Source organism: Pongo pygmaeus, chromosome 13 (assembly GCF_028885625.2).
Source record: "Pongo pygmaeus isolate AG05252 chromosome 13, NHGRI_mPonPyg2-v2.0_pri, whole genome shotgun sequence".
In the NCBI taxonomy this organism is placed as follows: domain Eukaryota; kingdom Metazoa; phylum Chordata; class Mammalia; order Primates; family Hominidae; genus Pongo; species Pongo pygmaeus.
In genome coordinates this window covers 51052609-51064808 of record NC_072386.2, presented here as the reverse complement: position 1 = coordinate 51064808, position 12200 = coordinate 51052609, and the positions used below count along the sequence as shown (strand labels likewise).

Sequence of the window (12200 nt, the reverse complement as noted above, 5' to 3'; positions counted from 1 at the left end):
AATTCAGACTTTTAGTAGTGACAAAAAGTCCTATTTGTAAACAAACAAACAAACAAAAACCAGTTACTTGGCCAGGAACGGTGGCTCACGCCTGTAATCCCAGCACTTTGGGAGGCCGAGGCAGGCAGATCACCTGAGGTCAGGAGTTCAAGACCAGCTTGGCCAAGATGGTGAAACCTCATCTCTACTAAAAATACAAAAATTAGCCAGGTGTGGTGGCAAGCATCTGTAGTCCCAGCTCCTCGGGAGGCTGAGACAGGAGAATGCTTGAACCTAGGAGGCGGAGGTTGCAGTGAGCCAAGATAGTGCCACTGCACTCCAGCCTGGGCAACAGAGTGAGACTCCGTCTAAAACAAAACAAAACAAAAAACAGTTACTTGATATTAGTAAAATGCAATGAAGACCCTTACTGCTACTTACAGGTGAATGATCAAAGGTCATTCCTGAGATTTGAGTCTAACAAACGGGAGGGTTTTGGCCGCCATAATGGAAACAGGGCTATCCGTGAAGAGAGTGGGTCCAGGGTGTAGGAAGCTGACTAGCTCCAGAAAGGTGAGCTTGGGGGTTGGTGGGAGCACCGAAGGGGAAGGACAGAGCAGGCCACTTGCTACTGTGTGGTGGAGGTCAGAGGTCAGGTTGAAGGCTCTGAGCTCCAGAGCTATCTCCAGGGGTGGGGTGAGGGGAAGTGAGTTAGCATACAGTGTTCAAGCAGGCTGTTTGGGAAAGGATTCAACCACACAGATCCAACCAAATCTTGAGGGTCACCTATACTTGAGGAGCGAGAGCAAAGCTCCTTAAGGAAGCAAAGAAGTCTTGAGAGAGAGAAGGCAGGGCAGCATAGAGTCCTGGAGACCAAAGAGGAGAAAATGTCATAAATGGGGTGGGGACACTGTGACCAGACAACCCGGTGAGGTCAGAGGGAAGGGAAACAGGAAAAGACTCCATGGAATGTGTGCCCAGGAGATCCCTGTGACCTCTGAGGTAACAATTACCCCCAGGTCAGCCCATTTCTGCAAGGCTACAGAGTGAATGACAAGGAAGGGATGCACCCAATTCCAATCACTGCTTATGATGGCCAGTGATTAAAGATGGGAGGAAATCCCACGGTGGCTCAAGGAAACAGGAACAAGTTTTCGGAATGGTCAGACTTTGACCCCCCCTTGTGGCATTGGGCAATACACTTAAGTGGGTCACCTCACTGAGGCCTTTCCCTTCCACATGGAGTTTCCTGGCTTTGCTGGCCATGGTGGTGTAATCCAGCACTGCCTGGACAGAGCTTTACACCAACAGGTATCAGAGTCAATTCCAAAGTTCACTCAGTGGCCAGCTTGTGAAAAGAGCAAATAAACCATGGGTGTTTTATCTCAAATGCCATTATCTCTGCAAAAATGACCTCTGGAATAGCACATAGAACATCCTCTATGCATTTTAGAAAGTGAGTGCATTGGATATAAAGACACTGCAACGGCCAGGCGCAGTGGCTGACACCTGTAATCCCACCACTTTAGGAGGCCGAGGTGGGTGGATCACCCGAGGTCAGGAGTTCCAGCCTGGCCAATATGGTGAAACCCCTGTCTCTACAAAAATACAAAAAATTAGCTGGGCATGATGGCAGGTGTCCTTAATCTCAGCTACTCAGGAGGCTGAGACGGGAGAATTGCTTGAAACCGGGAGGCAGAGGTTACCGGGAGGCAGAGGTTGCAGTGAGCCAAGATCATGCCACTGCATTCCAGCCTGGGTGACATACCAAGACTCCATCTCAAAAAAAAAAAAAAAAAGATACTGCAAGAAGACGAACCACTCATCCATACATTTGAAAATATTGAAGCCCAGACACATACAGTCTTCACAAAAAAATGAAGAGGAAAAAGGCCAAGTAGAGTCAAGATGAAACATATGCATGGGAGAAAAGAAGTAATTTTCTTTTACTCATCTTAGGGTCTCCAGCTGAGTCCCTGTAAACTAGTCTGGCAAAAGACAGATTAGCATGAGTAAAGCAAACAGAAGTTCACTAACTTGTGCATCTTGCATGTATACGTGGAAACACCCATATGAGTAACCCCAAGGGCTGGTTAGAACTGGGACTGATATAACATCTCAGACTAAACAGAAGAAAAGGAGTTTTGGGTTTCTGGGAGTGGGGAGGCAAGTAGTGGGGAGATGACCAGTGAAAGTATAGTAAACAATGCTTGTTTAGTAAGATTTGTTCTGCAGATTTGAGTCAGTGCCTTTCCAATGGACAAGATTTGTTAAGAGTCTTCCTCTGGCTGGGTGCGGTGGCTCACGCCTGTAATCCCAGCACTTTGGGAGGCTGAGGCGGGCAGATCACGAGGTGAGGAGATCGAGACCATCCTGGCTAACACAGTGAAACCCCGCCTCTACTAAAATACAAAAAATTATCCGGGTGTGGTAGCGGGCGCCTGTAGTCCCAGCTACTCAGGAGCCTGAGGCAGAAGAATGGCGTGAACCTGGGAGGTGGAGCTTGCAGTGAGCCGAGATCGCACCACTGCACTCCAGCCTGGATGACAGAGCAAGGCTCTGTCTCAAAAAAAAGAAAAGCAGCAGCTCCCAAGAAGAGGAACAGACTCAGTCAGTTTCCAAAGGTCACTCTTTCATGCCGGGTGCAGTGGCTCACGCCTGTAATCCTAGCATTTTGGGAGGCTGACACAGGCAGATCACCTGAGGTCAGGCGGTCGAGACCAGCCTGGCCAACATGGTGAAACCCTGTCTCTACTAAAAATACAAAAATAAGCTGGGCGTCGTGGCACGCACCTGTAGTCCCAGCTACTCGGGAGGCTGGGGCAGGAAAATCGCTTGAACCTGGGAGGCAGAGGTTGCAGTGAGCCTAGATCTCATGCCATTGCAGTCCAGCCTGGGCAACAAGAGCAAAACTCCATCTCAAAAAAAAAAAATAATAATATTTGTAAGCCGGGCCCAGTGGCTCAAGCCTGTAATCCCAACACTTTGGGGAGGCCATAGCAGGCAGATAGGTTGAGCCTAGGAGTTTAAGACCAGTCTGGGCAACATGGCAAAACCCTGTCTCTATTAAAAAAAAAAAAGCAGTTGTGACTAGATAGCCTTTTCTCAAGGTGGTTGCCCAGCCTCCTGAGTAGCTGGGACTATAGGTGCTTGGCACCATGATGGCTATTTTTATTTTATTTTATTTTTATTATTATTTTTGAAATGGAGTCTTGCTCTGTCGCCCAGGCTGGAGTGCTGTGGCGCAATCTCGGCTCACTGCAACCTGCACCTCCCGGCTTCAAGTGATTCTCCTGCCTCAGCCTCCGGAGTAGCTGGGATTACAGGCACCTGCCACCACACCCAGCTACTTTTTCTATTTTTAGTAGAAATGGGGTTTCACCATGTTGGCCTCGGCCTCCCAAAGTGCTGGGATTACAGGCATGAGCCACAGCACCCAGCCTTATTATTATATTATATTATAATATATAAATATTATATTTTAATTATATTAATGTTATTAATATTACATTGTATTTATGTTATATTTATATATAATATAAATATTATATTTAACAATATAAAATATATATTATGTATTTTATTATTTTATTATAAAATAAAAAATAGCCGGCATTTTTTATTTTATTTATTACAGGTGGCAGGCACCTGTAGTCCCAGCTACTCAGGAGGCTGAGGCAAGAGGATTGCTTGAGCCCAAAAGTTGGAGGCTGCAATGAGTTACAAGCACATGTCACTGCACTGCAGCATGGGTGAGAGTGAGACCTGTCTGTAACAACAAAAAAAAGTTTTATAGCTCCCCTCTATATCAGACGGGGGTTTGTGGACTGGAGTTTTGTTAATTTATTTACCTATACTTTATTTTAACATATATAAAAGTGCTTAGAACAGTGAATGCCTAGTGCATGTAAATACTATCAACTCTTATTATTATTCCCCTCCTCTACCTAGTAGAATTCTTTTAGTTTTGCCCTTGGCAATCGCATTCCCAAACAGTATCCCTCAATTGCTGTTCCAACTGAGGCACTCTAGAAGGATAGCTTGTTTTTGTGTTTTGGGTAGAAGTGGGGAGAGGGGAGAAGCCTGTTTGGTCTGATACAGGAAATCCCGCCTGAATGCTGCCATCTAATGGTCACATTAAAAAATTAGATGCGCCCTAACAAACTAATTCAGTGTTTTCCCTCAGCAAAGAGCATTTTTTTTACACTTGAAGACTATATTTTACTACCAATTTAATTTTTCTTTCTTCAGCAAAATCTGTTCATGAACTAAGTTCTCATGGAACTTAAGATTTTGTTTGATTCTTTCCAGGACCAGAAATTCCAAAATTATGGGGAAAAAAATGGGAAAAAAAAATAGCATTGCATGACAATGGACACTAAGTTCATAAAGAACTTCTTTTTAAAATGAGATATTATGAAAGAAATACCATGAAAAGAATAATCCTATGAGAACTGTTTTTAAGGACAGTAAATTTGAGCCTTGGGTCTTCATGAAGTTACTATAGTTTATATAGAAAACTATGAATATACAAGACTCTGGGGGAAAAAAGTCGGAATACATAATATTTAACATTCTGTATGACTAAAAATCTTTTGAGGGGAGCGGGAAAAGGACAGCCAACTGAATCTTTAAGAATACAGAAACTATGAAAAATTCCTGGGTCAAAGGGTGCTCCAAGCGGAACCACACTTTGTGGGGGAAAAAAAAAAACACAAGAAACTTCAGGTATTTTTATTTAAAGAAAAGAAAAAAGTACTGAATAATTGCAGTCCCTTCCAAAAAGGAAATCTTAAGTTAAGGGGAAAAGATTTGAATAGCGTAAACGAGTCTGGCTCAGAAAGAAAACTGAACAACATATCTAAGATCTGTCCATAAAAGTAATGCCAGTCATCTTCATTTTTATTTATTTATTTATTTATTTATTTATTTATTTATTTATTTGAGATGGAGTCTCGCTCTGTCACCCAGGCTGGAGTGCAGTGGCGCGATCTCAGCTCACTGCAAGCTCCACCTGCCGTGTTCACGCCATTCTCCTGCCTCAGCCTCCCAAGTAGCTGGGACTACAGGCGCCTGCCAATGTGCCCGGCTAATTTTTTGTATTTTTAGTAGAGACGGGGTTTCACCGTGGTCTCGATCTCTTAACCTTGTGTTCCGCCTGCCTCGGCCTCCCAAAGTGCTGGGATTACAGGCGTGAGCCACCGCGCCCGGCTGGTACATCTTTAATATTAAAGAAATGGACTATAAAAAAGTTCAGTCTCAGAATTGGTTTTTAAAAGCTCATTTGTGCTCCCTTGTACGTGCGTAGTAAAGTTCCATGGGTTTGTTCACTTTCCAGTATTTCTCACTGACCAATTCCAAAGAAAAAGAGCCATTTAATACAGTGAACTGGCCACTGGCTGTTGCTATAAAGTTCCATGGGCTTGTTCACTTTCCAGTATTTCTCACTGACCAATTCCAAAGAAAAAGAGCCATTTAATACAGTTAACTGGCCACTGGCTGTTGCTATAAAGTTCCATGGGCTTGTTCACTTTCCAGTATTTCTCACTGACCAATTCCAAAGAAAAAGAGCCATTTAATACAGTGAACTGGCCACTGGCTGTTGCTATATAAGTGGTATACTGCTTCTCACTGGCTGTATCAAGGTTCATCTGGTTTGATTCACCTTTGCTTCGAAGTTCTTCTAAAGCTAACCTCACAGCCAGATACTTGGATAAGTAATCAACAGTGGTGTTACCAGAAGTCTTTATGTATCTTGTCTGTGCACTGTCATCTTTTTCCATAAGTGTGGGATGAGGCCTGAATATTAATTCGATTTCACTAGCGCCATCCATTACTGGATAAATTTCCATTGCTGCATTGTTATTATCAAGCTCAAGCCCAGAATCATCAGTTGTTTTTGTTCATTTGTTACTAGGGCCTGCTTCATGATTGCTATGTGTGGAGGAATTACTACAGTGTGAACTGTCACCATTATCTTCTGCTCCACTACCATTTTCACTCTATTGTTTCTTGCCTCTCTGCAGTTATCTTCAGTCCTTCCTCAATGCTGTGACTGAGTGCCTGCTGATTATTGTGCTTGCTGATCCTGGCTAATATTCTCTCTTGATGAGCTTCATACTCATCACGACTTGGATAAATTTTGCTGATGAGTGCATCAAATTTTGGGTCTGGCCTTGGTTATCTTTTGGAAACTAGTTTTTTCCAACAGGTAGGACATTCTTTGTTGCCACTTCTAAGGGCTATGATGATGCAGTCTGCACAGAAACGATGTAAAGACTCCTTTGTAGTCATGGTGTTCTTCAACATATCCAAACAAATTGGGCACATTAAATCACTGTGCAGACTTCGAGGTGAAACCACAATTTCTAAGCCATCTGTTATTGCCTTCTGTAAGAGAGTCACTGAGGTGTTCATTGTAACTCATATAAACTGAGTTCCCATGTTTTGCTTAATGGTTGAGTTCCTTTTGTCTGCACAGCCTGACATTGAGGCTTCCTCCCCAGCCAGGGGCTCGCTGGCCGTGGCAGGAGCGAGATTCGGGTAATCAGCTGTGGCGCCGCCTTACAATATGGTGAGCCGCAAAGAGCATTTTAACACAAGCCTCCAGGGTTCCAGGACACCCCCCTCTCCCCACGGATACCAAAATCTGCGCGTATCCGCGCATATTCAAGTGCCTAATATACTCTGGTGCATATACTATGGTGTCAAATTTGTATGTAACCTACGCACATCCTTCCAAATATTCTAAATCTCTAGGTTATTTATAATACCTTAATACAATGTAAGTGCTATTTAAATGGTTGTTGTACTGTGCTTTTTTAATTGTATAGTTTTTATTGTTGTATTATTGCTTTTTATTATTTGTTTTTTTCTGAACATTTTTGATCTGCAGTTGGTTGGATCTAGGATGTAAACTGCAAGTGTGGCAGGCCGACTGCACTGTTTTGTTACTAGAGGGAGTGAGAACACACCTGTGGACTTGAGCACCTTCCATCCACCAGTTGCTCCATGGGCATACTCTAATTCAGGTCTCCCCACAACCCTCTGAGTTAATATTTCTCTCCCCATTAAAGATGAGAAAATGAAGCCTAGACAGTTTAACTTGGCTTCTGTTTTGAAACTAGCTGAGAGATGAATTAGGGTTTGTATCCATGTCTATCAGCTTCAACCTTCATGCTTTTTCTTCTGTACCCCAGTGCCTATTAAATTTTGGAAATCCCAGAAACAGCCCACAAACTTGGGTTAATCTCCTTAGAGATTTTGACAATGTCTTTTGAGAACCACTGCAATACAGAAACACAAAACCCTTTGCATATTGTCATTGAATAAATTGTACCATTGAGACCTGAACCAAGAGTTTTAGATATGTAAGTTAGAAACAGTAGATACTAGGTGTAGTCGGTGCAAAAGTAATTGTGGTTTTTGACATTGAAAGTAGTGGCAGCTGGGTGCAGTGGCTCACACCTGTAATCCCAGCATTTTGGGAGGCCGAGGTGGGCGGATCATCTGAGGTCAGGAGCTCGAGACCAGCCTGACCAACATGGAGAAACCCCCTCTCTACTAAAAATACAAAATTAGCTGGGCATGGTGGCAGATGCCTGTAATCCCATCTACACGGGAGGCTAAGGCAGGAGAATCACTTGAACCAGGGAGGCGGCAGTTGCAGTGAGCGGAGATCGCACCACTGCACTCCAGCCTGATGACAGAGAGCGACTTTGTCTCAAAAAAAAAAAAAAATTTAGCCAGGCGTGGTGGCAGGCGCCTGTAATTCCAGCTACTTGGGAGGCTGAAGCAGGAGAAGCTCTCGAACCCAGGAGACTGAGGTTATAGTGAGCTGAGATTGCACCATTGCACTCTAGCCTGGGTGACGAGAGCAAAACTCCATCTCAAAACAAAAACAAAAACAAAAACAAGCAAACAAAAAAATCTAATTTTAAAATAAGCTTGCTGTCAATGGTATTTTTTTTTAACGGGTAAAGAAAAGGAAACTAAAAAATTAACAAAAATCTCGAAGCTCCAGTCAATCTAAAGTCCAATAACCTCTCTCTCTCTGTTTTTTTTTTTTTGAAACAGGGCTTTGTTTTGTTGCCCAGGCTGGAGTACAGCAATACAATTCTGGCTCACCACAATCTCTGCCTCCAGGGCTCAAGCCACCCTCCTACCTCAGTCTCTGGAGTAGCTGGGACTACAGGCACACACCACCACACCTGGATAATTTTTTTTTTTGAGACAGAGTCCCACTCTGTCGCCCAGGCTGGAGTGCAGTGGCGCGATCTTGGCTCACCTCTGCCTCCCAAGTTCTGCCTCAGCCTCCAGAGTAGCTGGGATTACAGGCATGCACCATTACGCCTGGCTAATTTTTGTATTTTTAGTAGAGATGGGGTTTCACCATGTTGGCCAGGTTGGTCTTGAACTCCTTAGCTCAAGTGATCTGCCCACCTCGGCCTCCCAAAGTGCTACGATTACAGGTGTGAGCCACCACTCTGGGCCATATGTTATCATCTTTTATTTAACCAGACTCAATATGGTCATGTAGTTTATTTCAGATTTTTACCAATACAAGATAATGCAGGAGTAAACAGCTGCATACATAAACCTAACACATATTTCTGTGTTCACATTCAGAGAAAAACAGCAGTGAAACAAAAAGTGGCTTTAATCAAAATGGTCTTGAAGAAAACAAAGCATACAGGAAAAGACTTAAGAGAAAAATAACAAATAATCAAGCAGACTAAGCAGGGCCAGGCTTAGGTGGTGGGAGGTGGAGTTTGCAGTGAGCCAATATCACGCCACTGCACTCCAGCCTGAGTGACAGAGCGAGACTCTGTGTCAGAAAAAAAAGTAGACTAAGCAGTAAAGCTGCCCAATAATTAATCCTCTTGCCCTAAATGTTCCAATTAAAGTTACATTGACAGAAATTGTTTTCTCAGAGACTGGGCTCTGGCTCTTCCTGTGTGCCATCATGGCAAAGTTGGAAGGAATCAGGATGCAATACAAGAACGGCAAGCTCTCTTACTCTGTTTCGTGTTGTTATAACAGAACGCCACCGATTGGTAATTTATTTTAAAAAGAAATTTATTTATCACAGTTCTGGAGGCTGGAAAGTTTAATATCAAGGTGCCAGAACTTCGTGAGGGCCTTGTTGGATGGTTAAGAGATGGGAAGAGGAAGCAGTCTCAACTCTTTTTTTTGAGATGGAGTCTCTCTCTGTCACCCAGGCTGGAGTGCAGAGGCACAATCTCGGCTCACTGCAACCTCTTCTTCCCGAGTTCAAGCAATTCTCCTGTCTCAGCCTCCCTAGTAGCTGGGACTACAGGCACATGCCACCATGCCTAGCTAACTTTTGTATTTTCAGTAGAGACGGGGGTTTCACCGTATTGGTCAGGCTGGTCTCGATTTCCTGACCTCAGGAGTACTGGGATTATAGGCATGAGCCACTGCGCCCAGCCTCAACTCATTTTTTTTTATCAGAAACCCACCTCCATGATAACTAACCCACTCCAGAGATAATGGCATTAATCCATTCATGAGAGTACAGCCCTCATGACATAATCACTTCTTATAGGCCCCACTTCTCAACACTGCCGGGCAAAGGAAATGATCAGAAATCCAAGTAATGTTTCTAGACAGGCTGGCAAATCTTAGGCAGAGCTAAGATTGAGGTAAAGCAGGGAGGCTAAACCAGACACAGTACCCCGTAAAGTCTGGGCTGTGGAGTTGGGTAGATCAGCGTTGGAATCTCAGATCTGCCGATTACAGGAATTATTAACTTGAGCCAGACATTTAAACTCCTTGACCTTCATTTTTCCACATTTCCTCATCTTAAAATGCAGAATGATAATGAATCTTCCTCAAAGTTGTTAGAAGGATTAAATGTGATATGGGACAGCTTCCATGTGAAGAGTAAAGTGGACGGCATGGAGTGGGTGTTCAATAACTGACAGCTATTAACCAGGAAACATAGTTTTATCTACTTAGGGTAGAAGAGGCACTGTGGTTTGGCCTCAGAGGCTGAAACTAGATAGACCTCAATCCCAAAGCTCACAAAGGGGATGCAGGTGACAGTGGTGAGGGTCAGAACATGGGAAGCTAGGTCTCAGAAACCAGGGTGACCCATGAGGCCCATGAAGGGTGAGGGGACACAGGGGAGCACAGCCATGAGTTGAGTCCAAAAAGAAGGTCCTCAACGGAAACTTCTCTAATTCCTTTGATTCCCCCAAAAGGCCCCTAGACCTGTACAGCTTTTACTTAGCTCCTTTTGTAGGCATTTCCCTCTCTCCTCCAACTATGTTTGCCTAGGTTATGTTTCATGTTGTCCAAACTTTCAATGTTTACTTTCTGCTTCCTGAATAGTGTAGTCTTATTCCAGAAAGAGAATATAAATCTTTTGTTTTCCTGGGAGGAGTGAGAGGAATCTAGATTCCTTCAGAAAAGTATGGCAGCTCTCTTGATCATCTCATCATATCAAATTTATCCTCACACTCCCAGGATCCTACCTTTTCATTTACTTTATTTTATTTTATTTTTAAGACGGAGTTTCGCTCTTGTCGCCTAGGCTGGAGTGCAATGGCACGATCTTGGCTCACTGCAAGCTCCGCCTTCCGGGTTCAAGTGATTCTCCTGCCTCAGCCTCCCAAGTAGCTGGGACTACAGGCATGCGCCACCATGCCCGGCTAATTTTTGTATTTTTAGTAGAGACGGGGTTTCACCATCTTGGCCAGGCTGGTCTTGAACTCCTGACCTCGTGATCCACCCGCCTCGTGATCCACCCGCCTAGGCCTCCCAAAGTGCTGGGATTACAGGGGTGAGCCACCACGCCTGGCCTACTTTATTTTATTTTGAAATAGTGTCTCCTTCCATCACCCAGGCTGGAGTGCAGTGGTACAATCATGGCTCACTGCAGCCTCAACCTCCCATGCTGAAGTGATCCTCCCACCTCAGCCTCCTGGGTAGCTGGGACTACAGGCACACACCACCACGCCTGACTAATATTTTTATTTTTTTTGTAGAGACAGGGTCTCCCTATGTTGCACAGCCTAGTCTCAAACTCATGGACTCAGGCAATCTTCCCACCTCAGCCTCCCCAAGTGTTAGGATTACAGCCATGAACCACTACACCCAGCCTGATGCTACCTTTTAAATGCTTTGTGAATCTATACACTTCTTTAGACTTCACTATCATCACTATTATTCAAAATGCCTTCATCTTTTGCTAGACTCTCTGTCATCTCACTGGAGTCTTCATTTCCACTTGTGCCCACGCCCATCCTCCATTTTCAGCTAAGTAATACTGCATTATAAAACCCAACATTTGGCCGGGCACAGTGGCTCACACCTGTAATCCCAGCACTTTGGGAGGCTGAGGCGGGTGGATCACTTGAGGTCAGGAGTTCGAGACCAGCCTGATCAACGTGGAGAAACCCCGCTTCTACTAAAAATACAAAATTAGCCTGGCATGGTGGTGCATGACTGTAATCCCAGCTACTTGGGAGGCTGAAGCAGGAGAATCGCTTGAACCCAGGAGGAGGAGGTTGCAGTGAGCAGAGACCGCACCATTGTACTCCAGTCTGGGCAACAAGAGCGAAACTCCATCTCAAACAAAACAAAACAAACAAAAAAACATTATTTGAGCACATCTTCCCCTGGCTTAAAAAATTTCTAATAATTCTGTTCCCACCATCTTGGTTCCTGTGGAGGCCTGCTGGGAACAGGAACAGGACTTCTAAAAGGAACTATGTCTGGAGAGCTGTGGTCCAAGGCCATTTTTGCCAGCTATAAGCAGGGTCTCTGGAACCAAAGGGAGCAGACCGCTCTTCTTAAAATTGAAGATGTTTATGCCCATGATGAAACAGAAGTCTATTTGGGCAAGAAATGCGCTTGTGTACACAAAGCAAAGAACAACACAGTGACTTCTGGCAGCAAACCAAACAAAACCAGAGTAATCTGGGTAAAGGTAACTTGGGCCCACGGAAACGGTGGCCTGATTCGTGGCAAATTCTGAAGCAATCTTCCTGCTAAGGCTATTGGACACAGAATCCGAGGATGCTGGACCCTTCAAGGATTTAAACTAATGAAAAGTCAATAAATAAACGTGGATTTGTGCTCTTGTTTTTTTTTTTTTTTTTTTTTTGAGATGGAGTCTCACTCTGTCACCCAGGCTGGAGTGCAGTGGTGTGATCTCAGCTCACTGCAACCTCTGCCTCCCGAGTTCAAGCAAT

At 44.2% G+C, this 12200-nt stretch overlaps 1 protein-coding gene and 1 pseudogene across 1 annotated transcript; one reads left to right on the top strand and one right to left on the bottom strand.

Annotated features, from left to right (window-relative positions):
* Window positions 1–5423: 5423 nt before the first annotated feature.
* On the bottom strand, window positions 5424–6646 carry LOC129043467 (E3 ubiquitin-protein ligase RING2-like; annotated as a pseudogene).
* Window positions 6647–11716: 5070 nt separating this feature from the next.
* On the top strand, window positions 11717–11983 carry LOC129044553 (large ribosomal subunit protein eL33-like). Its single transcript, XM_054502529.1, has one exon. The coding sequence runs from the start codon at window positions 11717–11719 to the stop codon at window positions 11981–11983; it is 267 nt and encodes an 88-aa protein (XP_054358504.1).
* The last annotated feature ends 217 nt before the right edge of the window (window positions 11984–12200 follow it).